General features: G+C 41.2%; 1 protein-coding gene across 2 annotated transcripts in view; it reads left to right on the top strand.

Annotated features, from left to right (window-relative positions):
• Positions 1-2,583: 2,583 nt before the first annotated feature.
• LOC145537100 (plastin-3-like) overlaps positions 2,584-25,232 on the top strand; it is a 37,776-nt gene continuing 15,127 nt past the window's right edge. The window contains exons 1-5 of one of the 2 annotated variants that reach the window (XM_081567769.1): positions 2,584-3,227; positions 5,638-5,945; positions 18,967-19,048; positions 19,823-19,988; positions 21,896-22,038. In XM_081567769.1, coding sequence (XP_081423895.1) covers positions 5,941-5,945; positions 18,967-19,048; positions 19,823-19,988; positions 21,896-22,038 — 396 coding nt within the window. In that variant the 5' untranslated portion in view covers positions 2,584-3,227; positions 5,638-5,940. The remainder of the gene's footprint in view (positions 3,228-5,637; positions 5,946-18,966; positions 19,049-19,822; positions 19,989-21,895; positions 22,039-25,232) is intronic. The other variant, XM_081567770.1, reaches the window with a different exon arrangement.

Below are 25,232 nucleotides of genomic sequence, written 5' to 3'. Positions count from 1 at the left end.
ATTTGAGCTGCTTGGTATTGGTGTCCAGGATGAGCAGGCTCGGAACTATTTGTGGATCTCTGTCCCAGGTATGGAGTCTCTGAACTATGGGGAGGAGGGGTGGTCTTTGTCCAGAGGGATGGGCCTCTGAGCTGTTCATGTATCTGCAAATGAGAGTGTTCTTGAGATGAAGGCTGGATAGACCCCACTCTCACGGGTCTAGAAGTAGACCTGTGATTTCACATTTGCTATGATTTCTACCATGCCTGCCTACAGAGATGAAAGCTTGGGGCCCCATCCTCAGGGAGAGTAAGTGATGTGCAGTTCACAGGAGCCCATGGAAATAACTCTGATAAGAACAAAACTTTCTGACATGATGACCACCCTTGATAGGGGCCCTGTGACCAAATCTGTGTTCACACACTCACTCATTCAATCTGCCCAACCCACAACAAGGAGGGCACTGTTTGTAGATGGGAGCCCAATCCAAAGCCCAGTGCAGATGGAAAGTCTCAGCACCGGAGGAGGGGAGAAACTGGATGTAAGCCTGGGTTCCTTGGAGGAGGCAGGGAAGACTCAGCACAACCCTGGCCAGGTAGTGAGGGAGGGGGGCATTTGCACAGGGCCGCAAGGACCCTGTGACTGACGCACTGTCAGGATATTTCTCTGTGTCTCCCCATCACACACTCAGCTGGTTACCGGATATATGGAATGCAACCTTCTCATCCCCTGGGAGGTGGTGCTGAAAATTACAGAGGTGAGGCTCCAAGCAGGTGGGGAGAAACTTCACACTCAGCAATTTTCATGAGGCTCCACCACAAATGCAGAGACCCCTGCCTCTCTTTCCCCCATTAAAGCATTCATTGGCACTGAGGTCAGCAGGAGTGTAGTCTGGACAGAAGAGGTTGTGAGGGACCCTGTGTACAGCATGAGCCTCCCCATGACTGGAACATGTCCTTGTCTTGATGGGCAGAGGCCCCTGATGTGTGTCAAGGGAGCATGACCGATGCCCTGGCCATGGGTAACTCAATCACTCCCTAGAGGCAGTCCCCGAGGAGGGGCCTCTTTTCTCCTGTAGAGACAGGTACATCATCCAGTAGCAGGGCTGGGCACCCATAGGTGGCTGCTAACTAAGTGGGGACACTTTGCTTCCAGAAAGAGTCTCTCTGCTCCTATCTAATGCTCTAGCTTTGTCTTTCTCCCTGACAACTCCGTGCCTGTTACATCGTCCCTCTTTGCCTCTGTAAGACTGAATGTGACCTCACTCACACCACGAGGGTCCTTGTTCTGGCTCTCCTGAGGGTATCATCCATTGACATGGATGTTCACTGGGAGCAGTAGGGGGCATTCCCCTTGAGAGTGGGGATTCGAGGAAAGGCACGTTCAGCTTCAGAGGGCCTGTGGTTTTCTTGGGGGTAAACCAGGCGTTCCTCAACAATCATTGTCTGACCTGGGCCTCTGAAGGAAGCATGGGGGCTTCTCTTGTAGGAACCCTCCTGGGGCTCAAGTCAAAGTCCTCCCCATGGCCAGTACGCCCTATGGGACCTGCCCCTCGTTACCTCTCTCATCCAATCTCCTGGCTCTGCCTCCATCACGCTGTGACAGTCACATCAGCCTCCTCACTGTTTTCACACACACGACACTGAGTTCCACTCCCCACTTTTTCCACTGGCCATTATCTCTGTCTGGGGTACTCTTCTCCCAGAGAGGCATCTCTTCTAGGCTTTTGCTCAAAAGTCACAATCTTAGAAAGAACTTCCGTGACCACTCTTTCTAGACATGATCCCCTCTCTCTATTTCACTATCCCGATTTAATTTTAATCACGGCAGTTACAAACGCCTGAAAAATTACTTAGAGTTTGGGGGTGTATGATCCCAACAGAATGTACATTCCATGAGGGCAAGGTTGATTTTCTCCTTCCTAACACTCATAGTTGTGCTTCACACATACATGTGCTTCACACATGACTGAATGACAGAATGAATAAATTTAAACTCGTTGAGAGAGGCACAGCTAGACAGGCTGAGGATTCTGCTAGGGAACATATTCAGGGATGACAAGATGATGACAAAGCTGTGGTCTTTATCTCACCTACATGGTGTCCTTGGGTCCCCTTGGAGATGACCCCTTTTCTAACAGAATGGAAAGTCCTGTTGTCCTTTCACATATCACTCGCAGTCAGCGACAGAGGCCGTCCCCACGCCAGGCCTTCGGATTCCATTCTCAGTAGCTTTATCTCTTCTGCCAGTTGGGGGACTGTGGCCGCCTTTCCCCATGAGACCTATTCTGTGTTAAGCAGGAAAGCACAAACAAGCACCAATGCCAATGCTCAGCACAGAGAAAATTCTTTGAATGCTTCCTGTTACAATAGTGGCCACCACAGAGGAGTAATCTTCAGTTTATGAAGACTTTTTTCCGAGTCCAAGAGTGTGGCAATCTGTGGGGTTTTCCTCCTGACTTTGTCTTTCCACCCTTTGCATTATCATCCTGGGAAGGTTGGGGAATCTACGTCTGTTGTTCCCCAATCTCACCACCAAGAGGCGCTCGAGATGAAACAGTTTTGTCCTGGGATGTACCGCTGAGGGGTAGCGGTAGGACCACCCACTCTGGAAGGTACCATTGGGAGAGTGCGTGTGACAACACAGAGGGTCCCCTGACACCGCGTCGGGCATCGACCACAGTTCCCAGCGGAGGCACTCATGGCGCCACTGGGTCCAACCGCATTCGCTCCACTCCGCCTTCCCGCCGCATTTGAATTTGAGTGGACACTGATATTAAGCCGCAACTTTCTTTGTCTCTTTTCCAACTCCACCCCTTCGTTTTGACATGGTCACATCCAAGGTGGGGATGGCTCCAGAGCGAGAGATTGGCTGCCGCTTTGGGGGTAAGGCGACCGGGAGATGGCCGGAATTAGTTCTTCCGGAGCGCGAGTATACGCGGAAGTCCGGCTACTCCCGCCCTCCTTTTTCTCCTGCTCAGTTCCCATTGGCTGCCTGTCTTAGACAGGCACTGAGGTCGCGGAGCTGGACCTCTGGGCGCGAGGCGTGTGTATACCAGTGCGCCTGCGTTCGTTTGCCCGGCTTTTCAGAGTGTGCCATGTTTTCTCCGAGTTTTACCGCTTTTCCCGAAGGGGTTGAATGGCTGCCTTGGTTACTGGCGAGGTTCGGCACAGTCAGTGGCTGTGCAGGGCGACCGTGTTTCAGTCTTACTGAGCTCTCCCTCAGTCTGGATCAGATGGCAACGCGCGGTAAGTCGCACAGATGCATGCAATTCATGACCAGGGAGAGGTCTCAGGGCTTGTTTCGTGTCTCTCCCTGGAGAGTAACCTGGGTCAGGGAGCTTGGGGTTGTGTATGGCTACGTGTGACATCACAGATGCTGTTTTGGGTACGCTTGATCTCTCTGAGCCATTGGCCAGGATTGTGGGTGATGGGGTATTTGATCGGAGTGGATTTTGAGAGCCATAGTCCAAAGCCTCTAGGATGTGTGTGCCTGTGTGCCGGGATGTGCATTTTTGGAGCTTTGGGGCACTTGAGTCCCTGGGTGTGAGATGTCTGTGTAGGCGTCTGCGCCCCAGAATGTGAGATCTCTGAGCTTTTGATTCTGGGTCCCAAGTTGTGCTGTCTCTGAGCTGCTTTGAGGAGGGGTTTGTCTTAAGGTGGAAACTCTCAGCTGCTTGGGGTCTGCGCACAGGGTGCAGGTTTTCCATTTGTCTGGGAACTTTATCTGCAGGTTGTATGATGTTCTTGAGTTACTCAAAGTTATGTCTTTCTGCTTAGCGGTTTCTGTATTAACTTAGTAAGTGTCCGGAGTGGTTCGGAAGTCAGTCTCCGTGATGTGAAGTATCTGTGCGATTCTCATTTGTTTCTGTCTTGACGACCTTGGTCTGTTTGGAGGCTCTTTGTCGCAGTGTGTTTGGTCTCTGTCGTATTTGAGGGTCTGAGGCTCGAGTTGTGAGCTCTCTGTGCAGATACTCAGTGACCTTTTTTTGTGTGTCTGGGTATCTACCTGAGCTGTTTGGAGTCGTTGTGTTAGAAATAAAACCTCTTGAGTTCTTGGCTGTGAGGTCTCTGTCCAGGAGCTGAGGATTTGGAAGCTGGCAGATATGATTCCGAAGCCTGGAACCTGACATGCTGACTGTGTGTCATTGAGCGTGTATGATAATTAATTCAGTGGGGCCAGTGTCGGTCTTGGAGGGTACCTGTGCATGTTAGCGATGTGTGTAAAGGGCCTGGCTCCCGACTGTCCTTCAGCAAATGTTTTCTGAGCACCTGCCATATACCAGAGCGCTATTCGAGGAGTTTGTAACAGGACAAAACGGACCAAGTCTCTCGTTTCAGAGACCTGGTAGTCAGTAAGTAAATCAAGGGTGGGTGGCAGGCACTATGAAGAAAGATAATACTAGATCAGGGGAAAGGGGGTGTGTGGGGTATGATGTTATTATTTTATTCAAGATAATGAGGGAAAATCTCCCTGAAAGATGGCAATTAAGCAGAGATGTGGAGGAAGTGAGGGAGCAGGCCATGGGCTTACCTAAGGGAAGAGCATTCCAGGCTGAAGGAGCAATAAACGCAACAGTCCTGGCAGGGAAATCTACTTGAGGTGCTTCTGAATGTCAAGGAGTCCCGTGATGCTCTGAGTTTGTCATGTTTCATTGGGTTTAGCACTCATTGCAAAGGGTCTGGTGCCGAAATCTCTGTTTCTCCCACAATTTGTGGTCATCCGCATTTCACAGATGAAGGACTCAAGGCTCCAACGTGTGCCCTGCACCTTCTCTCCTAGCTATACCTGAAATTAGGAGTGAAACCTTCTGGTCCATGATGAGACAGAAAGCTTGAGTATACCAGCTGCAGGGATGATAGCATCCAGCTGAATGTCAGTCAGCCAGCGGATATCAGTTACAATATGGGAATCGCGCCTCATAACACTGCTACTCTTGATGCAGGGCAGGACTTAAGAAGGAGGAAGCAACTGGGGCAAAGGAGGGAGGCAGGAAGGAGAAGCTGGAGGACAATGAGAAAATAAAACCAATGGCTTCATCACATTGCTTGGATTTGGCCCATTTTACCTTGAGTAACTGGTTGTGTTAGAATATAGTCACCTTTTCTCTGTCCCTACCCATTTTTTCCCTCCCTTTGTCTGTTGTGCCAGGGATACCACCTGGGCCTGGAGATTTCTGTAAATTTTTCAACTACAAGCTCGATTTTTAAATAGATTATCTATTTCTTTTTGGCTCAACTTTGTTAGTTAGTTCCTTTCACCGAAATTGCCAGATGTAGTTATTATAATCATTCACAGAATCCTTTTAATTTCTGTGAGATCTGAAATCTATTTTACTTCCGATATTCGTAAGTGTTGTCTTTAGATATCTTGCTTTTTTTGGTCTACATGAGTAGACGTTTATGAATTTGTATTGATCTTTTGAAAGAGCCAGCTTTGGGTTTTGTTGATCATCTCTACTTTTTTTTTTTTCTGATATGTGTTCTGATCGCTATTTCCCTTATTTTGCTGACAGTCTCGCTACTAATGAGGTTTACTAAAGTCCCTGAGAGTTTCCCAAGCATAGTGAAAACGGACAGATTCTAGGGCACTATTGTAGCTGCACTAAGTGAGATGCACCGAGTGCGGATCATGAAATCTCCATTTTTCTTTTTTTAGAATTCCTCAGTTCTGATTGACATGGACAACTTGTCTAGGCACTACTAGAGCAGAGGAATGGTCTTATTTTGCCTCCTGCCAGGCTCTGTCTCCACTGGGAGCATGTGTAGGTGACAGGGGTTTGCTGCCTTCTCTGATGCACAAACCCAAGACCTCCAGTCTAGGAGACTCACTGACCTGCTGTCTGCTGTTCTGAGGAGGCTCTCAGACTATCCTTTCTACAAAACATCCTGATGCAGTCTTGCCAAGCCTCTATCTGAAAGATTTCTGAAGAAATCCGATTTCTATTTCGTGTGCATTTCTATGAGGTAAGATCAATTTGTGTTATGTGGTAGCTGTTATTCTACATATTTTGCCATAGCCGTTGGATCTTAGCCTTGACTGAATAAATACAGAACACACTGAGGTTTCCACAATGCCTCGAGACCGGTGGTTCCCTGACTGCTGGGCGACTCTGAGCAAGTAACATAGTGTCTCTGTGCCTCATTCTTCCATTAGCCACATAGAAGCACTAGCTTGGGTAAATTTAACTACTTCATGGGGCAGTGTAGAACACTGACCATGTTAAGACAGGGGAAAGTGTCAGAACAGTATGTGCCATATGGTACGTTCCCGGTCAATTCTAGCTGTTGTCATTACTGTAGTTAATATTATTGCTGTTCCACATTTCCCTGGATAGTGCTCCAGGGACACAGTGTCAAGACCACCTTTGACTCACCGCATGGACCTTGCAGCATCACTTCAGCCCTTCAGGGCCTCAAGAATGGATTGTATGAGGCATGGGGGAAGGATTTTTTTTTTTTTTTTAGCATAATGAGTATTCGGCTCTTCCTGTGGGGACATTGTGAAGCCTAAATACAACACTGAGGCTTCATCATGTGCTCGTATGGAAAAATTTAGTGCATATTCTCTATGCAGTTACAAGTCTAATGACCCCTTCCTATGATATGTATAATGACAGGAAGTAAGTGGTCACTGGCCAGTTATAGAACTAGAGTATATAAAGTTTTAAAAACCTTACAGAGGGTCATTTAAAGGCCAAGAAACTTCTTCACATAGGTTTTTTTTTATTTTGGCTTTCTTTTTATCAAGTGTAATTCCCCTGTATCAAATTCTGAAAATCTCAATCTAATGAAGATATGAAAATGTTAATAGTCAAACTTTCATCATTAATGCTTTATTTCTTGTTTAGTTTTCACATTGCCAGTTTTAGTGTGTTTCTTATTTCTTCTGCTAATATTCATGATTTTTAATCCAAGGGTAATGGTATGGATATTTTCTGAGGTAAATCATGAGGAGATCGTCAGCCATGATTTTGGATGGAGAGTCTGAGGATGGAACACGGGTGCTAGAGAGCGGAGTTGGGGTGGGAGGGGAAAAGGGTGGGGGCGGGGACGGGGGTGTGAGTACAAGCAGAAACGGAAGTGAAGAGAGGCAGGAAGATAAGCTCACCCTTCTGAACCGTGGTTAGCTCTCCATGTGTGCACGTATAATGAAGTCTTTGAGTACTCATCACAACACTATGAGGTAGCATTTTTAATGCTGTCATCCCTTTCGGCAGCTGAGGAAGCAGAAACACGTAGCGGTTAACGGGTGAATGAATTTACCCAAAGTCACCTCCCTGGCAAGAGCTGAGTCAGATTGGTGCCAGGTGGAGAGGAACAGAGACGTGTTGTATCTGACCCCCAATCTGGAACACATTGCGGTGTCTAGTGTACTCTGGATCAAAAGGCAGATCCACATGTCCATCCGCAGGAAACTTTACCGTGTACGGATTGAACACAGTGTCTCCTAAGTGCATGAAAGACCATGGGATGTCAGGTCAGCATGCACATATCACAGAGAACAGTTCCTGGTCCAAATAATAGATACAGTATCATGAAGACATTAACTCCCCTATCTCATACTTTTTAAAAATGAAGAGAACGGAACCTGGAAGGCAATAGATCACATATTAAGGGGTTTTTTCCCTCTCAATTGTGACATTCTAGGTAATTTCCAAATTAACCTATTTCTAGCTTTTAACAAATATTTATTTTTCATTGATTGATTATTATTTACAGTATTGGTTTGATTTCTGTCACACCTCAACCTGAATTAACCATAGTTTTCGGTGTACATATGTCCCCTCCCTCTTGAATCCCTCCCACTTCCCGCTCATTCCCACCCCTCTAGGTTATTACAGAGCCCCCGTTTGTGTTCCCTGAGTCATACAGCAAATTCCCATTGGCTATCTATTTACATATGTTAATGTATATTCATCCATGCTACTCTCTCCATTTATCTCACCCACTCCCTCTCCTCCCCTACCCTTGTGCACAAGTCTGTTCTCTATGTCTGCGTCTCTATTGCTGCTCTGGGATCAGGTTTATCAGTACCATCCTTCTAGATTCCACATGTATGCGTTAATATACGGTATTTGTTTTTCTCGTTCTAACTTACTTCCCTCTGTATAATAGGCTCTGGGTTCATCCACCTCCTTAGAACTGACCCAGATGCATTCCTTTTTTTCTATGGCTGAGTAGCATTCCATTGTATATACGCACCTCAGCTTCTTTATCCATTCCTCTGTCGATGGACATCTAGCTTGCTTCCATGTCTTGGCTACCGTAAATAGTGCTGGAGTGAACACTGGGGTACGTGTGTCTTTTTCAGCTTTGGTTTTTGGAAGGTCATATGCCTAATAGTGGGATTGCTGGGTCACATGGTGGTTTTATTCCTAGTTTTTTAAGGCATTTCCACACTGTCTTCCATAGTGACTGTATCAATTTACATTCCCACCATCTCTAGCACTTGTTGCTTGTGGACTTTTTGATGATGCCCATTCTGTCTGGTGTGAGGTGATATCACGTTGTAGTTTTGATTTGCATTTCTCTAATAATGAGCTTCTCTGGTGCCTCAGATGGTAGAGAGTCTTCCTGCAGTGCAGGAGCCCCAGGTTCAATCCCTGGGTCAGGAAGATCCCCTGGAGGAAGAAATGGCAACCCACTCCAGTATGCTTGCCTGGAAAATTCCATGGACAGAGGAGCCTGGTGGGCTACAGTCCGTGAGCTTGCAAAGAGTTGGACACGACTGAGCGACTAACACTCTAATCATGAGTGATGGAGAGCATCTCTTCATGTGTTTCTTAGCCATCTCTATGTCTTCTTTGGAGAAATATCTGTTTAGGACTTTTGCCCACTTTTTGACTGGGTTGTTTGTTTCTCTGGTATTGACTTGTATGAGCTGTGTGTATGTTTTGGAAATTAATAGTTTGTCAGTTGTTTCAGTTGCTATTATTTTCTCCCATTCTGAGGGTGGTCTTTTCACTGTGTGTATAGTTTCCTTTGCTATGCAAAAACTTTTAAATTAAATTAGCACCTAGTTATTTATTTTTGTTTTTATTTCCTTTATTCTAGGAGGTTTGTCATAGAGGATTTTACTATGATTTGTGTCATAGAGTATTCTGCCTATGTTTTCTTCCTAGAGTTATATAGGTTCTGGTCTTACATTTAGGTCTTTAGTCCATTTTCAGTTTATCTTTGTGTGCGGTGTTAGGAAAGTTATGACCAACCTAGACAGCATGTTAAAAAGCAGAGACATTACTTTGCCAACAAAGGGCCGTCTCGTCAAGGCTATGGTTTTTCCAGTGGTCATGTATGGATGTGAGAATTGGACTATAAAGAAAGCTGAGCGCAGAATTGATGCTTTTGAACTGTGGTGTTGGAGAAGACTCTTGAGAGTCCCTCGGTTTGCAAGGAGATCCAACCAGTCCATCCTAAAGGAGATCAGTCCGGGGTTTTCATTAGAAGGACTGATGTTGAAGCTGAAACTCCAATACTTCGGCCACCTGATGGGAAGAGCTGACTCATTGGAAAAGACCCTGATGCTGGGAAAGTTTGAGGTCAGGAGAAGGGGATGACAGAGGATGAGATGGTTGGATGGCATCACCGACTCAATGGACGTGGGTTTGGGTGGACTCCGGGAGTTAGTGATGGACAGGGAGGCCTGGCGTGCTGCGGTTCATGGGGTCGCAAAGAGTCGCACACAACTGAGCGACTGAACTGAACTGAACTGATGGTGTTAGGAAGTGTTCTAATTTCATTCTTTGCACTGAGTTGTCCAGTTCTTCCAGCACCACTTACTGAAACTGCTGTCTTGTTCCCATTGTATATTCTTGCCTCCTAAGTCAAAGATAAGGTGCCCACATGTGTGTGGGTTTTTCTCTGGGCTTTCTATCTTGTTCCCTTGGCCTTTATTTCTGTTTTTGTGTACTGTCTTGATGACTGTGACTTTGTAGTATAATTTGAAAGCAGGTAAGTTGATTCCTCCCGCTCCATTCTTCTTTCTCAAGATGACTTTGGCTATTCAGGGTCTTTTGTGTTTCCGTACGAACTGTGGCTTTTTTTTTTCTAGTTCTGTGAAAAATGCCATTAGTACTTTGATAGGGATCACATTGAATCTGTAGATTGCATTTGGTAGTATAGTCATTTTCACAATATTGATTCTTTCTACCCAGGAACCTGGATTATCTCTCCATCTGTTTATATCATCTTTGATTTCTTTCATCAAATTATAATTTTCTGTATATAGTTCTTTTGTCTCCTTAGGTAAGTTTATTCCTAGATGTTTTATTCTTTTTGTTGCAGTGGTGAATGGAATTGATTCCTTAATTTCTCTTTCTGATTTTTCATTGTTAGTATGTAGGAATGCAAATGATTTCTGTGTATTGATTTTGTATCCTCCGACTTTGCTAAATTCACTGGTTAGCTCTAGTAATTTTCTGATAGTATCATGGTATTCTATGTACAGCATCACGTCATCTGCAAACAGTGAGTGTTATACTTTCTTCTCTTCCGATCTGGATTCCTTTTATTTCTTTTTCATCTCTGATTGTTGTAGCTAGGACTTCCAAAACTATGCTGAATAATAGTGGTGAAAGTGGACACCCTTGTCTTGTTCCTGATCTTAGGGGGAATGCTTTCAGTTTTTCACCATTGAGAATAATATTTGCTGTGGGCTTATCATATGTGGCCTTTACTATGTTGAGGTAGGTTCCTTCTATGCCCATTTCTTGAAGAGTTTTAATCAGAGCCAATGCCCCCACAGACTGAGGGGTCCACAGGTCATGATTTTAGAGCCCCCACCACTTGATTTACACTGGGTGACTCTGCAAACCCTCCAACCCCTCTTGCGGATACAAACACACACAACAGCACAGCAGAAATTGTGAGCCTGTCTTTGTCTCCTGAGGTAATTGCAGATTTGTGGACTCACTACCCAGAGTTGTCACTGGCCATCCTTTGCTCATTCTTGTCCTGAACAGGGTCACCGCAGAGATGCGTGGACCAGTCTCCCCTAGACTGTAGACGTCTCCTGCCTCCTCTTCTCGTTGTTAGACATCTCATGTTCTTTCGCCTTCATCTCCCATGTCAGCAGGGGGCTGGGCCCATGCACATACACGCAAACACAGGTGACACAAGCACACACCTGTACACACGCATGTGCAAGGCACAGGGACACAAACAGGGAACAAATGTGTCAGTACCTGAAGAACCAGTGGTTCACACGAAATGCAGTGATTTCATATTTCTCATAGGAAAATCCATTCTGATCTTCAAATGTGAAATATACAGAAGTCCAACTTCCATGAAAGAGTGTTCAAGCCTAGATTTTGATAGAAGAAATACAAAGAATTCCATATTTTGCGAAGAAGCAGTGGTGCACATATTTTCATTTGTGAAACAGAGAGAACTCCAATACCATATAGGTTCTCCATATCTTAAGAAAACCAACGCCATGATTTTCGTCTGTGAAATATAGAGATTTCCATATTTAATGTAAGGAAGTCACCACCCAGATTGTCATATATGAGGTATAGAAAATACCATATTTCATGTAAGAAACTCAGCATCCAGATTTTCCTAAAGTGAAATACAAAAAGTTCAATATTTCATGATGTAAATTCAGCACTGACATTTTCATATGTAAAATATAGAGAATTCCATTTTTAACTGAGTAAAATTTCACCCTGATTTTCATATGTGAAATATACCGAATTCCATAGTTTAGGTAGTAATATTGGTGCACAGATTTTGATATCCAGAATATACACAATTCCGGATTGTACATGGGTAAATTAGCACCCAGTTTTTCATGTGTGACATACATAATGTTAAGTACTGCCTAGAGGAAAATTTGAGCAGAGATTTTCCTATATGATATATAGAAGATTTCATATTTTGTGGTAAATGGGTGTCCAGGTTTCACATGTGATTCTATAGAGAGAACTCCACATTTCATGTGGGAAAATTGGCAACTGTATTTTCATATATGAAATATAGACTTCAGGGTTTTTTTGTATGAATGTCTGGGATGGGATTTCCTTATATGAAAGATGAAAAATTTCTTATGTCATGTGTGAAAATCTGTTCACTGATTAATATATGTGAAAAGTAGAGATTTCATATTTCATGTAGGTAAAGTTTTTCCCAGTGTTGTATAATGTGAAATATAGACAGTTACATATTTATGTAATAAAATCATAAGATTTTCATATATGAAAAATACAGAATCCCATGTATCAATATAGCAGAAAAACCCTTCCTCCAATTATCACCTGTAAAATATACAGAAGTCCATATTTCATTTAGGAAAACTTCTAATGTGATGTCCACATGCAAAACACAAAATTCCACATTCACATTTGAGAAACTATGCCTACAAAACCCATGCTAATATTTTAATATGTGAAGTTTAGGGAATTTAATATTTAGTGTAGGAAAATGAAAGTCTATATTTTCAAATGCTAAACACAGAGAATTCCATATACCATGTAGGAAAATGTGCAGCCAATATTTATAAATGCGATACGAAGAATTGAACATTTCATTTGTGAAATGTAGAGAAATACATATATTGTAGAACACACAACGCCAATATTTTCATATGTGAAATATAGATTAGTCTATATTTCAATCAAGGAAATCTGTGCTCAGATCTTTTATATGGAATGTAAAGAGTACCACACCTCATGTAAGACAAGCTCTATCTAGATTTTCATTTGTGAAATGTACACATTTCGTATTTCTGGAATGAATATTTGCTACTGGAATTTCATATTTGAATGATAGAGAATTGTACATCTCTTGTCAGAAAATTTAATTGAGAAATTCATTTATGAAAGTAGAATTCCATGATTCAGCAGGAAAATGGATACTCAAATTTTCCTATGTGAATAATACAGAATTCCCTATGCATGCAGGAAAATACGTGCACATATATCCATATGTGAAGCAAGCAATATTTCATATATCATGACCAAACATATACAGCTAGATTTTCAGACATGAAATACAGATTTCATACTTCCTGGAGAAAATTCTGTACCCATATTTTCGTGTATGAAATATAGAAAGTTACATATTTCCTGTAGGAAAGTCATCTTTCAGGCTTTCCTATATGAAATATAGAGAATTCCATATTTGAAGTGGGAAAATCTGCACTAATACTTTAATACAAGAAATGTACAGAATTTCATATTTCATGTAGAAAATCTGCACCTAGATTTTCAAATGTGAAATATAAAGAATTCCATTGTTCGTCAAGTTAACCTGCCCTCATGTTTTGCAAGGGACATACAGAGAATTCCATATTTCATGTGGGAGAATCTAAACCAAGATATTCATATATGACATGTAGCGAATTGCACATATTATGGAGCAAAATCAGGGTCCACATGTCATATAGGAAATATAGGGATTCTATATTTCATAGAAGCATATCTAAGGTAAGTTTTCCATATTTGAAACATAGAAAATTCCATAATTCATGTAAAAAATATGAACTCAAATTTTCGTATCTAAAATATACACGTTTCATATGTCATGTAAGAAAATCTGTACCCTGGTTTTCATATGAGAAATGAACAAACGTCCATATTTCATCTCAAAACTTCCTCATCTTGTTTTTACTTGGGAAATATAGAGAGTTCCATATATTTTCTAAAATATCTGGCCTGAGAGTCCCACATACGAAACGTGGAAAATTTCATATGTGATGCGTGAATATCTGTACACTGATTTCTATATGTGAAATATAGAGATGTCATAGTTCAAGTAGGAAAATCTGTTCCCAGATATCTATATGTGAAATTAGAATTACATATTCTATGTCAAAAAATCATAATTAAGGTTTTCTTATATGAAATATGCAGAATCCCATATAGCAATATAGCAGAAAATCTACACTTAACTTATCATCTGTAAGATATACATGATTTCATACTTCATTTAGGAAAATCTGCACTCAGATTTCCACACGTGAATCATACAGAATTATATAATTTCACAGTGAAAACCTAGGCCCACAACACCTGTGCCAATATTTTAATATGAGTTCTAAGGAGAATTTAATATTTAATGTAGGTTCCTGAATGTCTATATTTTCCAAAGAGAAACACAAGAGAATTCCATATGTCATGTGCAGAATGTGCACACAGATTTTAATAAGTGTAAAATAAAACATTCAGTATTTAAGCAGGAAAACCTTTTTCCAGATTTTCATATAGCATATTGCATGTTTCATGCAGGAAAACCTGTGTCTAGATTTTCAAATGGGAAATATAGAGAGTTACATATTTAGTGTAGAAACATCAGCACCCATGTTTTCATATGTGAAATACAGAGTATCCCCAAACAAGGAGATCTGTGTCCATATTTCTTTATGTGAAATATGAAATATGCCAACTTTCATGTAGGAAAATCTTTACCTAGATGATCATTTATGAGATGTACAAATTTCCTAGTTCAGTAATGAAAATTTGCCTCGGTGTTTCATATTTGGACTATGGAGAATTATATACTTCATGTCCGAAAATCTTAAGTGAGATTTTCATTAGAAAACTGCAAAATATTCCATACTTTATTCAGGAAAACATGTGCTCAAATTTTCCTATGTGAAGAATACAGCATTCCATGTTTATGTAGGGAAAAGAGTGCAGAGATATCCAGATGTGAAACATACAATAGTCCATCTATCATGACCAAAAATATACAGCTAGATTTCCAAACATAAATACAGATATCAAATTTAATGTAGAAAAAACTACACCCATAACTCATATGTGATATAGAGAAAATTGCATATTTCATCATTCAGGAAAATCATCATTCAGGTTTATATATGCATAAAGCAGGGCATTCAAAACCAGTGCTCTGGAACAACCCATAGGAATAGGGTGGGGAGGGAGGTGAGTGGGGCTTAAGGATGTGTGGGACACATGTATACCTATGGCTCATTAATGTTGATATATGGCAAAAAGCATCACAATATTGTACAGTAATTATCCTCCAGTTAATACAAATAACTTAATTTGAATTCAAAAACGAAAAAAGTGGAAGGAACTCTACTCAGTGCTCTGTGGTGACCTAAATGGGAAGACAATCCAAAAATGAAGGGATCTATGTATGCCTATAATAGATTGACTTAGATGTACAACGGAAACTAATATAAGATGGTAAAGCAACTCCATTCCAATAAAAATTGTTTTCAAAATATAACAATTCAACTATAGCTCCAGCAGTGAATGAATAAATGGTTCCCCCATTTGCAATATATATGTCTGAGGGGACATTATGCTTTTTAAGTATAATATTTCAGTTAGAGGAAGATAAAAACTATATCATCACATGATATTGTTAGTTAATTTACCTGAGTTATAGAAACAGAGTAGAATGTGATTATCTTGGGCTAGTGGAAATAGACCATGATGGTCTAAGTTACCCACTTTCAGTCAAAGTTTGTATAATCTCACCAAGGAAGATACTGTAATAGGGGCAAGATGGGCATGGAGCTGCCGTCCTTAGCTAAAGACCATAGAGGTTAGAAGACCAGGTCCACCAATAGTCAGCCTCTCAGCAGAGTGTAGTAAAAGGTATATTTCAGCCTTCGTCCATGGCCCTCCAGGTCCTCTGGCCTTGGTCTGGGTAGCAAGGGGTGGAGCCTGGGGACAGGCCACCGAGTCTTGCAGAGGTCCAGAGACCTTGCTAGAGACAGACTGGCCTGGCCCAGGGTTCAGAGCACTAGGCAACCTACCTTGCCATCCCCACCTCCAGAGCTTGCAATAATCTGATTGGGTCAGAGTCTACAAGACCCAGCTTCCCCCCCAAAGTTAGGGTAGACTGAGAAGACTGAGGGCAACTGTGGGCTGGGCACCTGGCTCCCTCCTTTACTGGCTGGGCAGGGTATGGGGACCTTGGTAAGAGGAGGGCCCAGAGACTGAGAGCTGCATCTTCAGCTGTGACTGGCCACTGGTGGGAGGACCAAGACTGGGTGCTGGATGAATGCTCTCAGGCAGGATAATCAGCTTGCCCAGGAAGCCCCTCCTCCTAAACAGGACCTTGGATGTGAAAGTCAAGCTTGGAATCTTACCTTTCAGCATTGAGACTAATATTTGTTTTGCTAGAGGTTTACAGAACACAGTTACCTCACTATGACTTTTCTTCAAGAATAGAATATCTGACAGCAAGAAGGTTGTCAGAGCTAATCACATTCCTCCCTCAAGTTTTGTATAAGTGGGCATTCTTGAAAGTGTTTGGAAAGTTCAGGATTGTTAAAGGCATAAGCCACCCATCTCCTTGCATGGCCCTGCAAGAAAATGCTCTCTTCCTTAAACTGCAATGTTCTGATGTTGTTTGTCTAACTAACCCATGGGTACATCAGTTCAGTTCAGTTTATTCAGTCAGTCAATGTCAGTCGTGTCCGACTCTTTGCGACCCCTTGGACGGCAGCACGCCAGGCCTCCCTGTCCATCACCAACTCCCGGAGTTTCCCCAAACTCATGTCCATTGAGTTGGTGATACCATCCAACCATCTCATCCTCTGCCGTCCCCTTCTCCTCCCACCTTCAATCTTTCCCAGCATCAGGGTCTTTTCAAATGAGTCAGATCTTCGCATCAGGTGGCCAAAGTACTGGAGTTCCAGCTTCAACATCACTCCTTCCAATGAACACCCAGGGCTGATCTCCTTTAGGATGGACTGGTTGGATCTTCTTGCTGTCCAAGGGTCTCTCAAGAGTCTTCCCCAACACCACAGTTCAAAAGCATCAATTCTTCCACGCTCAGCTTTCGTTATAGTCCAACTCTCACATCCATACATGACTCCTGGAGAAACCAAAGCCTTGACTAGATGGACCTTTGTTGGCAAAGTAATGTTCTGCTTTTTAATATGCTGTCTAGGTGGTCATAGCTTTTCTTCCAAGGAGTAAGCATTTTTAATTTCCTGGCTGAAGTCACAATCTGCAGTGATTTTGGAGCCCAAAAATATAAAGTCTGCCACTGTTTCCACTCTTTCCCCATCTATTTGCCATGAAGTGATGGTACCAGACGGCATGAGTTCTCTGAATGTTTAAGCAAACTTTTTCACTCTCCTCTTTCACTTTCATTGAGGCTCTTTAGTTCTTCTTCACTTTGTGCCATAAGGGTGGTGTCATCTTTATATCTGAGGTTATTGATATTTCTCCCGGTAATCTTGATTCCAGCATGTGCTTCATCCAGCCCAGCGTTTCTCATGATGTACTCTGCATATAAGTTAAATAAGCAGGGTGACAATATACAGCCTTGATATACTCCTTTTCCTATTTGGAACCAGTCTGTTGTTCCATGTCCGGTTCTAACTGTTGCTCCCTGATCTGCATACCGATTTCTCAAGAGGCAGATCAGGTGGGCTGGGGTTCCCTTCTCTTTCAGAATTTTACACAGTTTCTTGAGATGCACACAGTCAAAGGCTTTGGCATACTCAATAAAGCAGAAATAGATGCTCTTCTGGAACTCTCTTGCTTTTTCGATGATCCGGCGGATGTTGGCAATTTGATCTCTGGTTCCTCTGCCTTTTCGAAAACCAGCTCAAATATCTGGAAGTTCACGGTTCACGTATTGCTGAAGCCCTTGGAGAATTTTGAGCATTACTTTACTGGTGTGTGAGATGAGTGCAATTGTGCGGTAGTTGGAGCATTCTTTGGCATTGCCTTTCTTTGGGATTGAAATGAAAACTGACCTTTTCCATAGTAGGGAAGAAGTATTAAAAAAAAAAGGTACTTGACTGCTTTGCATTTCAGGATCCATCCATTATGATCCCCATATTATTGTGCTTGCTCAGAAATTTGTTGTGAGCATTGAGTAAGTACATATTGGAACACTTAGAACAGTACAGTGGGTATATTTCTGATGACAGTGTACAATATATAAAATTTGTTTTTTTCCAATACGGTCATTTTGGTTATTTAAAAAGATGATTTCTAAAAATGTGAGATACCCTTTTACTTGCCACTTATAGGCTGTAAAGAAATAATTTCCCATATATTTTAATAGAGAGACTCATATGATACTATTTGTTTAATATTTAAATTTTGCATGGAAATAAGCACGGTTTTCTCTATGCAAAATAACTTGTTTTAGGACAGTAGTATAAACATCTAAAATGTTAGAGTCTAACTCCAAATTTTACCAAATGAGGTTGTTCTAAGTCAGATCCTGCCCTAATTAATACAACTTTTCTTTCTATCGATATTATCACTGTATTTTCAGCACCAAATATGGTACCTGGTGCATCATCTGCTACTGCTACTGCTAAGTCGCGTCAGTCGTGTCCGACTCTGTGCGACCTCATAGACGGCAGCCCACCAGGCTCCCCTGTCCCTGGGATTCTCCAGGCAAGAGTACTGGAGTGGGTTGCCATTTCCTTCTCCAGGGCATGAAAGTGAAAAGTGAAAGTGGAGTCACTCAGTCGTGTCCGACTCAGTGACCCCATGGACTGCAGCCCGCCAGGCTCCTCCATCCATGGGATTTTCCAGGCAAGAGTACTGGAGTGGGGTGCCATTGCCTTCTCCAGGTGCATCATCTAGGTACTCAATAAATATTTGGTGAATGAAAGAATCTCATGCTCAACTAATTTTCAGTCTTTGTAGATGAAATCATTTTAATTATACATTATATGATCTAACAGAGAGATTCAGTTCCAATGTGGGATATTATCTGTTTTTAACACTTACTCAACAAAGTTTTTAATATCCAAGTAATTCATTCTTCTAAAAGAATGTGAGAAGTACAAAACATTAAATAAGAAAATATGCCCCAATCCCCAACTCAGAAATATTCAACTACTATAAGCACTTTGGTCTTTCCTTTATTTGCATTTTTATATGTATGGTTTTTTGATCAACCTGACTAAAGTCATACATTGCTTTTTTTTCAGATTACATGAGATAGATATTATAATAAGCCTTAAAATATTTGTGAATATTTATGGATTATTTAAAAAATAAGTCAACTTATTTTAAAATTTCTGTTTCAGTAAAATGATCAACCTTTCAGTTCCTGATACAATTGATGAGAGAGCAATCAACAAGAAGAAACTCACACCATTCATCATTCAGGTATGCACTCTTCTCCTCTCCTTCCATGAAACTATTATTTGAGGACCTGTTTTACAGACTGAAGGCTCTGCATTTTGCATTGTCTCATTTAATTCTTACAACAGCTCTGAGTTGAGGATTATTTTCCAGATTTCATAGAAGCTGAGATGCAGAAAGATTTCAGAGCTGTACCAAGGTTAATAGTGCTGGAACTAAAGTTCAAATCCAGGTGTAACTGCAAAGCCCTATATTCTTTTCATTACATTTTGCGTTCAAACATACAGAAATAAGCAAGCATGTTTAAGCTCTTAGTTAATTAGCATGCTTGAAGAATAGAAGGCTTTTATTTTCCATCTCGTATTAGGGCGTTATATAGCAGTATTTCCTCATGCAAGGCCATCTCTTGGGATGAGGAGATTCAGAACTTCTAGAACTCTCATGTGTATTCAGTAGACCTCTCATTTAGGCATTTTAAAAAATTCAACACATAACCCACATGGATATACTTACTCTAGTAACTCAGCCTTTTCCTTTAGGGTCGGTATCTTTCAATCGAGGCTAACTAAAAATGCTGTTAACTTGCCTTGGAAATCTGGAAAAGACTATAAAAATGAGGATAGATTTGTTTTAGCTATGCTTTTAACACCAAAGCTTGGATATTACTTTCTGTGGATCATGTATGGGTAAACTTAATACATAATGTCATTACTGAGTGTTATTTCAGTGAAGGGAGAAAAAGACTGTAAAAAAACAGAAAGGTCAAGAAGCAAGTGTTATAAATTGGCTGTCTTGCAGGAAAACTTGAACTTGGCACTGAATTCAGCTTCTGCCATTGGATGTCATGTTGTGAACATTGGTGCAGAGGATTTGAGGGCTGGGAAGCCTCACCTGGTTTTGGGACTGCTGTGGCAGATCATTAAGATCGGTTTGTTTGCTGACATTGAATTAAGCAGGAATGAAGGTAATGAAACACAGTCATGATCTTGAAAATTGTTTATTGGTTATTTTTTTCTAGTCATGCAGACTGTCACGCTTTCACCTAATTGAGGTGATTAGATGATAATTAGAATTAACAGAAGGTAATGTTATAGTGTTATTCAGGAAAACAGCCTAATTATAACTTTCTTCTTTAGTAGTAATTAACATTTGTCTGGCTCTTTAGAATTCATTTCACAATAAAGACACGAAAACCCAGAGAGTTTAAGGAATTTGTGCAAAGTTCTTTTCTGCTCTACTCACATAGTCCCCACCCCATTACCACCCTCAGGCACACCATCTCCTATTAATTTTAATACCTTTTCTATTCTATTATAGATTTAAGACTCTTCAAAAATATTCTAACCTGCCCTTGATGGTCTCATATTTCCTGAATTAGCAGAAGCACCGTTTTTATAGCATAGGGTTTGATATCACATCATAGACTTGTAGAATGTATAAGCATATGTGATACAATTGTCCTAAGGTCCTAGGAAGTGCTACACTGTCCTCTCCTTTTGAAGTTTAAAATATTAAGCATCACTCCAAATATTCACGTTTTTTTCCGGAAATCACCATATCAATCTTCAGTTACTTTGGGGGAAGAATATATATTGGGAGTTCTCAGTATTTCAGGGTCTCACAATACCTGTCAACAGTCCTATTCTGCACATTTATCCAAGACTTTATGATACTTAAAATTTTCAGTCCACTCAAAGTGGGCTGTATTTAAACAAATAAAATTTTTCTAGTTGCTAGCCTCTTCAGAGCAGTGTTTATCTTGTTAGAGTTAAAGTCCATTGAACAAGGAAAGGAAGACAACAAAATTAAACTACATTGGCTCGTGTAATAAGTCAAATGATTTATCTCTGACAAGGTCTCAGGTGCAGGGAGGTCAGGCTGTTTAATCCTTTCCAGCCTTTTGACTTGGAGATGGAGAGCATGAGGAGGTTTCTGTACAAGTGACAATGTTGCCTCTGCCTTTACTTAAATCCCTCAGTGCCAGAGTGACATGGTGTGAAGTGGAGTCTATGAAAGATGAAGTTTGCCCATTAGAGATATTACTTAGACCTCTTTGGAAGTCAGGCAGTTTTAGTCTTCTTGTTCAGTGTAAATCTCCTTTTATCCTATGGGAGGGAATTATTGCATAAGGACTATACAACTTCTCCATAAAAACAGTACCTAAATTTAGACAATTCTCTGTGCAGATGCCCAAGCTTCTACCTCTTATCTCTGGGGATATTTAACCAAAAACCCTTGGCTTCTTCTGCACATTTAATTCAATAACAAAAAAGTGTTGAGGAACCTTTACATATTAGGTGCTATAGACAATGTAAAGTTGAATTCTTTTTCTTTAAAAACAGGTATGGCAAAAGCCACTACAATATTGTAAAGTAATTAGCCTCCAATTAAATTAATTTAAAAAACCAGGTGTAACATTTCAAGAGTTAGTTATGCTTAAATATAAATACCATAGGGTTTGAATACTCTTTAAATCAAAAGGCTCCAAAGTTTTAAACATACTCCCCCAAGCCTCTGATTTTAATATTATTTAAGAATAGTTTATGTAAATATATGACATAATGTAACAATGTTCAACTTAAAGCTAGAACTTACTTGGTATTTGGAATGTGATGAATAATCAAGATGTTAAAATATGTAATGCTGTGTATTCTTATAATTAAGTGTTTCTATCTGTATCATCTTATAACTCATTATATACTTTCATTTATCTTTATTATTAGACTGTGAGTACCTGAAAACCAGGAACTAGGTCACAGTACTTTTTGTACCTCTGTTACTTACTTAACAGAGTGTCAAAAGACTCAATAAACATGTAATGACTGTTACCATATAATATATCGGTTGGGTTTTTCTTTTTTTCCTTTGTAGCCTTGGCTGCTTTACTTCGAGATGGTGAGACTTTGGAGGAGCTTATGAAATTATCTCCAGAAGAGCTTCTGCTTAGATGGGCAAATTTTCATTTGGAAAACTCAGGCTGGCAGAAAATCAACAATTTTAGTGCTGACATCAAGGTAACTGTTTAGTTAAATACTTCAGTTCAGTTCAGCTGCTCAGTTGTGTCCGACTCCTTGTGACCCCATGAGCCGCAGCACGCCAGGCCTCCCTGTCCATCACCAACTCCCAGAATCCACCCAAACCCATGTCCATTCAGTCGGTGAAGCCATCCAACCATCTCATCCTCTGTCGTCCCCTTCTCTTCCTGCCCTCAATCTTTCCCAGCATCAGGGTCTTTTCCAATGAGTTAACTCCTTGCATCAGGTGGCCAAAGTATTGGAGTTTCAGCTTCAACATCAGTCCTTCCAATGAACACCCAGGACTGATCTCCTTTAGGATGGACTGGTTGGATCTCCTTGCAGTCAAGGGACTCTCAAGAGTCTTCTCCAACACCACAGTTTAAAAGCATCAATTCTTCTGCACTCAGCTTTCTTTATAGTCCAACTCTCACATCCATACATGACCACTGGAAAAACCATAGCCTTGACTAGACGGACCTTTGTTGACAAAGCGATGTCTCTGCTTTATAATATGCTGTCTAGGTTGGTCATAACTTTCTTTCCAAGGAGTAAGCGTCTTTTAATTTCATGGCTGCAATCACCATCTGCCATGATTTTGGAGCCCAGAAAAATAAAGTCAGCCACTGTTTCCACTGTTTCCCCATCTATTTCCCATGAAGTGATGGAACCAGATGCCATGATCTTAGTTTTCTGAATGTTGGGCTTTAAGCCAACTTTTTCGCTCTCCTCTTTCACTTTCATCAAGAGGATCTTTAGTTTTTCGCTTTCTGCCATAAGGGTGGTATCATCTGCATATCTGAAGTTATTGATATTTCTCCCAGCAATCTTGATTCCAGCTTGTGCTTCCTCCAGCCCATCGTTTCTCATGATGTACTCTGCATATAAGTTAAATAAGCAGGGTGACAATATACAGCCTTAACCGTTTAGTTAAATACTTGACAGGGACATAATAACATGGAGACTTCAGGTCAGCTTAAAGGAGGGAAAATCCTATGAGTTTATCACCCAACCTTGTTGCCTCTAGGCCCTGATGGTAGATTTCAGTAGAGAGACTGAGCCAAGTAAGAGCACCAGCACTAAGTCTAGCTTTCATTTTGTGGAAAGGGGTTTAAATATTACAGTGCTAACATTTTCTATTCTGCCTACTGTTCAACATGCTGTACGAAAAGATCGGCAGTCATGACTTCTGTTCCTAACTGCCTTTCCCAGGCCTCAGTGGATCTGTGTTAGTAAAGGCCTAGAGAGAAAGGGCCTCAGGATTCCCCATTCCCTTTCTTATTTGGCTCCTCTTCTGTCATGTGCTCCCTCCTTCAGGCATTCAGTTCTTGGGGGTAGTTATATACTCTTATGTATGTTTGTATTTCTTACCTCAACCCTGCCCCTATTTTTTAAATTTAAATATATTTTTAAAAATGTTACAATGTTATATTTGTTTCTGCCATACCACAACGCAAATCAGCCATACATTCCCCTCCCTCTCTGGCCTCCTACCCCTCTCCCCATCTCATCCCTCCAGATCATCACAGAGCACCAGACTGGGCTCCCTGTGCTACACTGCAACTTCTCACCAGCTATCCATCTTACACTCCATAGTGTGTGTGTGTGTGTGTGTGTGTGTGTGTGTGTGTGTGTGTGTGTGTGTATATATATATATAGATGCTACTCTCTCCATTCGTCCCACTCTTTCCCTCCCCCACTGTGTCCACAAGTCCATTCTCTGTATCTATGTCTCCATTCCTTCCCTGTAAATAGGTTCATCAGTGTCATTTTTCTAGATTCCATATATATGTATTAATCTACTATATTTGTTTCTCTCTTTCTGACTGACTTCACTCTCTTTAACAGGCTCTAGGTTCATCCATCTCACTAGAACTGACTCAAATTCGTTCTTTTTTATGGCTGAGTAATATTCCATGGTGTATATATACCACATCTTCTTTATCCATTCATCTGTTGATGAACATGTAGGTTGCTCCCATGTCATGGCTGTTGTAAATACTGCTGCTATGAATGTTCGGCTTCCCTCGTAGCTCAGTCGGTAGAGTCTGACTGCAATGCAGGAGACCTAGGTTCAGTCACTGGGTTGGGACGATCCCCTGGAGAAGGAAATGGCAACCCACTCCAGTATTCTTGTCTGGAGAATCCCATGGATAGAGGAGCCTGGCAGGATACCGTCTATGCAGTCGCAAGAGTCAGACACAACTGAGTGACTAAGCACACGTGAATATTGGGGTACATGGATCCTTTTCAGGGTATATGCCCAGTAGTGAGGTTGCTGGGTCATATGGTATTTATTCCTGGTTTTTTAAGGAATCTCCATACTGTTCTCCATAATGGCTGTATCAGTTTACATTCCACCAACAGTATAGGAGGGTTTGCTTTTCTTTACATCCTTTCCAGCATTTATTGTTTGTAGAATTTTTGATGATGGCTATTCTGAATGGTGTGAGGTGATAGCTCATTGTAGTTTTGATTTGAATTTCTCTAAGGATTAATGATGTTGAGCATCTTTTCATGTGTTTCTTGGCCATCTGTATGTCTTCTTTGGAGAAATGTCTGTTTAGGTCTTTTGCCCATTTTTTGAATGCGCTGTTTGTTTTCCTAATATTGAGCTATATGAGCTACTTATATATTCTGGAGATTAATCCTTTGTCAGTTGTTTCATTTGCAATTATTTTCTCCCTTTCTGAGGGTTATCTTTTAATCGTGTTTATTGTTTCCTTTGCTGTGCAAAAGCTTTTAAGTTTAATTAGGTCTATTAGGTTTTTTTTTGTTTTTATTTTCATTACTCTAGGAGGTGGGTCACAGAGGATCTTGCTGTGATTTATATCAAGGAGCATGCTGCCTATGTTTTCTTCTAAGCTTTATAGTTTCTGACCTGATATTTAAGTCTTTAATCCATTTTGAGTTTATTTTTGTGTATGGTGTTAGGAAGTGTTCTAGTTTCATTCTTTTGTAGCTGTCCTGTTTCCCCAGCACTACCTATTGAAGAGGCTGTCTTTTCTCCGTTGTATATTGTTGCCTCTTTTGTCAAAGATAAGGTACCCATAGGTGTGTGTAAGCTTATCTCTGGACTTTCTATCTTGTTCCATTGGTCTATGTTTCTGTTTTTGTGCCAGTACCATACTGTCTTGATGACTGTAGATCTGTAGTATAGTCTGAAGTCAGGAATGTTGATTCCTGCAGCTCTG

The sequence above is a fragment of the Giraffa tippelskirchi genome, chromosome X, assembly GCF_054371585.1.
Source record: "Giraffa tippelskirchi isolate mGirTip1 chromosome X, T2T-mGirTip1v1.2.pri, whole genome shotgun sequence".
NCBI classification, from domain to species: Eukaryota; Metazoa; Chordata; class Mammalia; order Artiodactyla; family Giraffidae; genus Giraffa; species Giraffa tippelskirchi.
This window is presented reverse-complemented; position numbering and strand designations above follow the sequence as displayed.